Here is a 498-nt window from a genome sequence, read left to right as displayed (position 1 = left end):
AGAGCTTGAAACCCATTATTATTCATCCATTCAATGTACAGATCAACCTGAACCATGAGGTTCAAAAAGGCACCAACAATGAAGATACTAAGGCAGGAGTGTTTGATAGATCCAAATCAAACTGTTGACAAGTTGATTGCTTTGAACCTACGATCCTTATAAATCATATGCCTATATTGAATACACCATAATTTTTCGATTTCCTTTTGCTGTTGTTTGTGCAACAACAGTAAGTTAAATCATTTCATTTTTTTGGGGAAGGAGGCAGAGGGGTTGTATTTGTAATTTTGATATTGTCCTAGATCAGATCGTTATAATGAAACTATTAACTTCTTACTTCTATCGTTTGTTCTTCCGATTTCATACAATCTGATGTCATTACTTGGTACCAAAAATAAAAAAAAAGGCAGCTGATCTAGTGGCATCGGCAGCAATAAGGGCTAGGTGACATTATGTTAATAAAAAATGGCTCAGTCGTATGTCAACAAACTGGTCTAC

The 498-nt window shown here is 35.1% G+C and overlaps 1 protein-coding gene across 1 annotated transcript in view; it reads left to right on the top strand.

The window, feature by feature from the left end:
* The window catches only part of LOC122081031 (mediator of RNA polymerase II transcription subunit 22a-like), a gene marked incomplete in the record, with an annotated part of 41733 nt that extends 41393 nt beyond the window's left edge, over nt 1-340 (top strand). Inside the window, 1 exon segment of the mRNA XM_042647973.1 lies at nt 1-340. Coding sequence (XP_042503907.1) covers nt 1-58 — 58 coding nt within the window.
* Nucleotides 341-498: the final 158 nt, after the last annotated feature.

The sequence above is a fragment of the Macadamia integrifolia genome, chromosome 1 (genome assembly GCF_013358625.1).
Source record: "Macadamia integrifolia cultivar HAES 741 chromosome 1, SCU_Mint_v3, whole genome shotgun sequence".
Taxonomy (NCBI): domain Eukaryota; kingdom Viridiplantae; phylum Streptophyta; class Magnoliopsida; order Proteales; family Proteaceae; genus Macadamia; species Macadamia integrifolia.
Note: the sequence above shows the minus strand (reverse complement) of the source record. Positions and strands in the feature narration are given on the sequence as shown.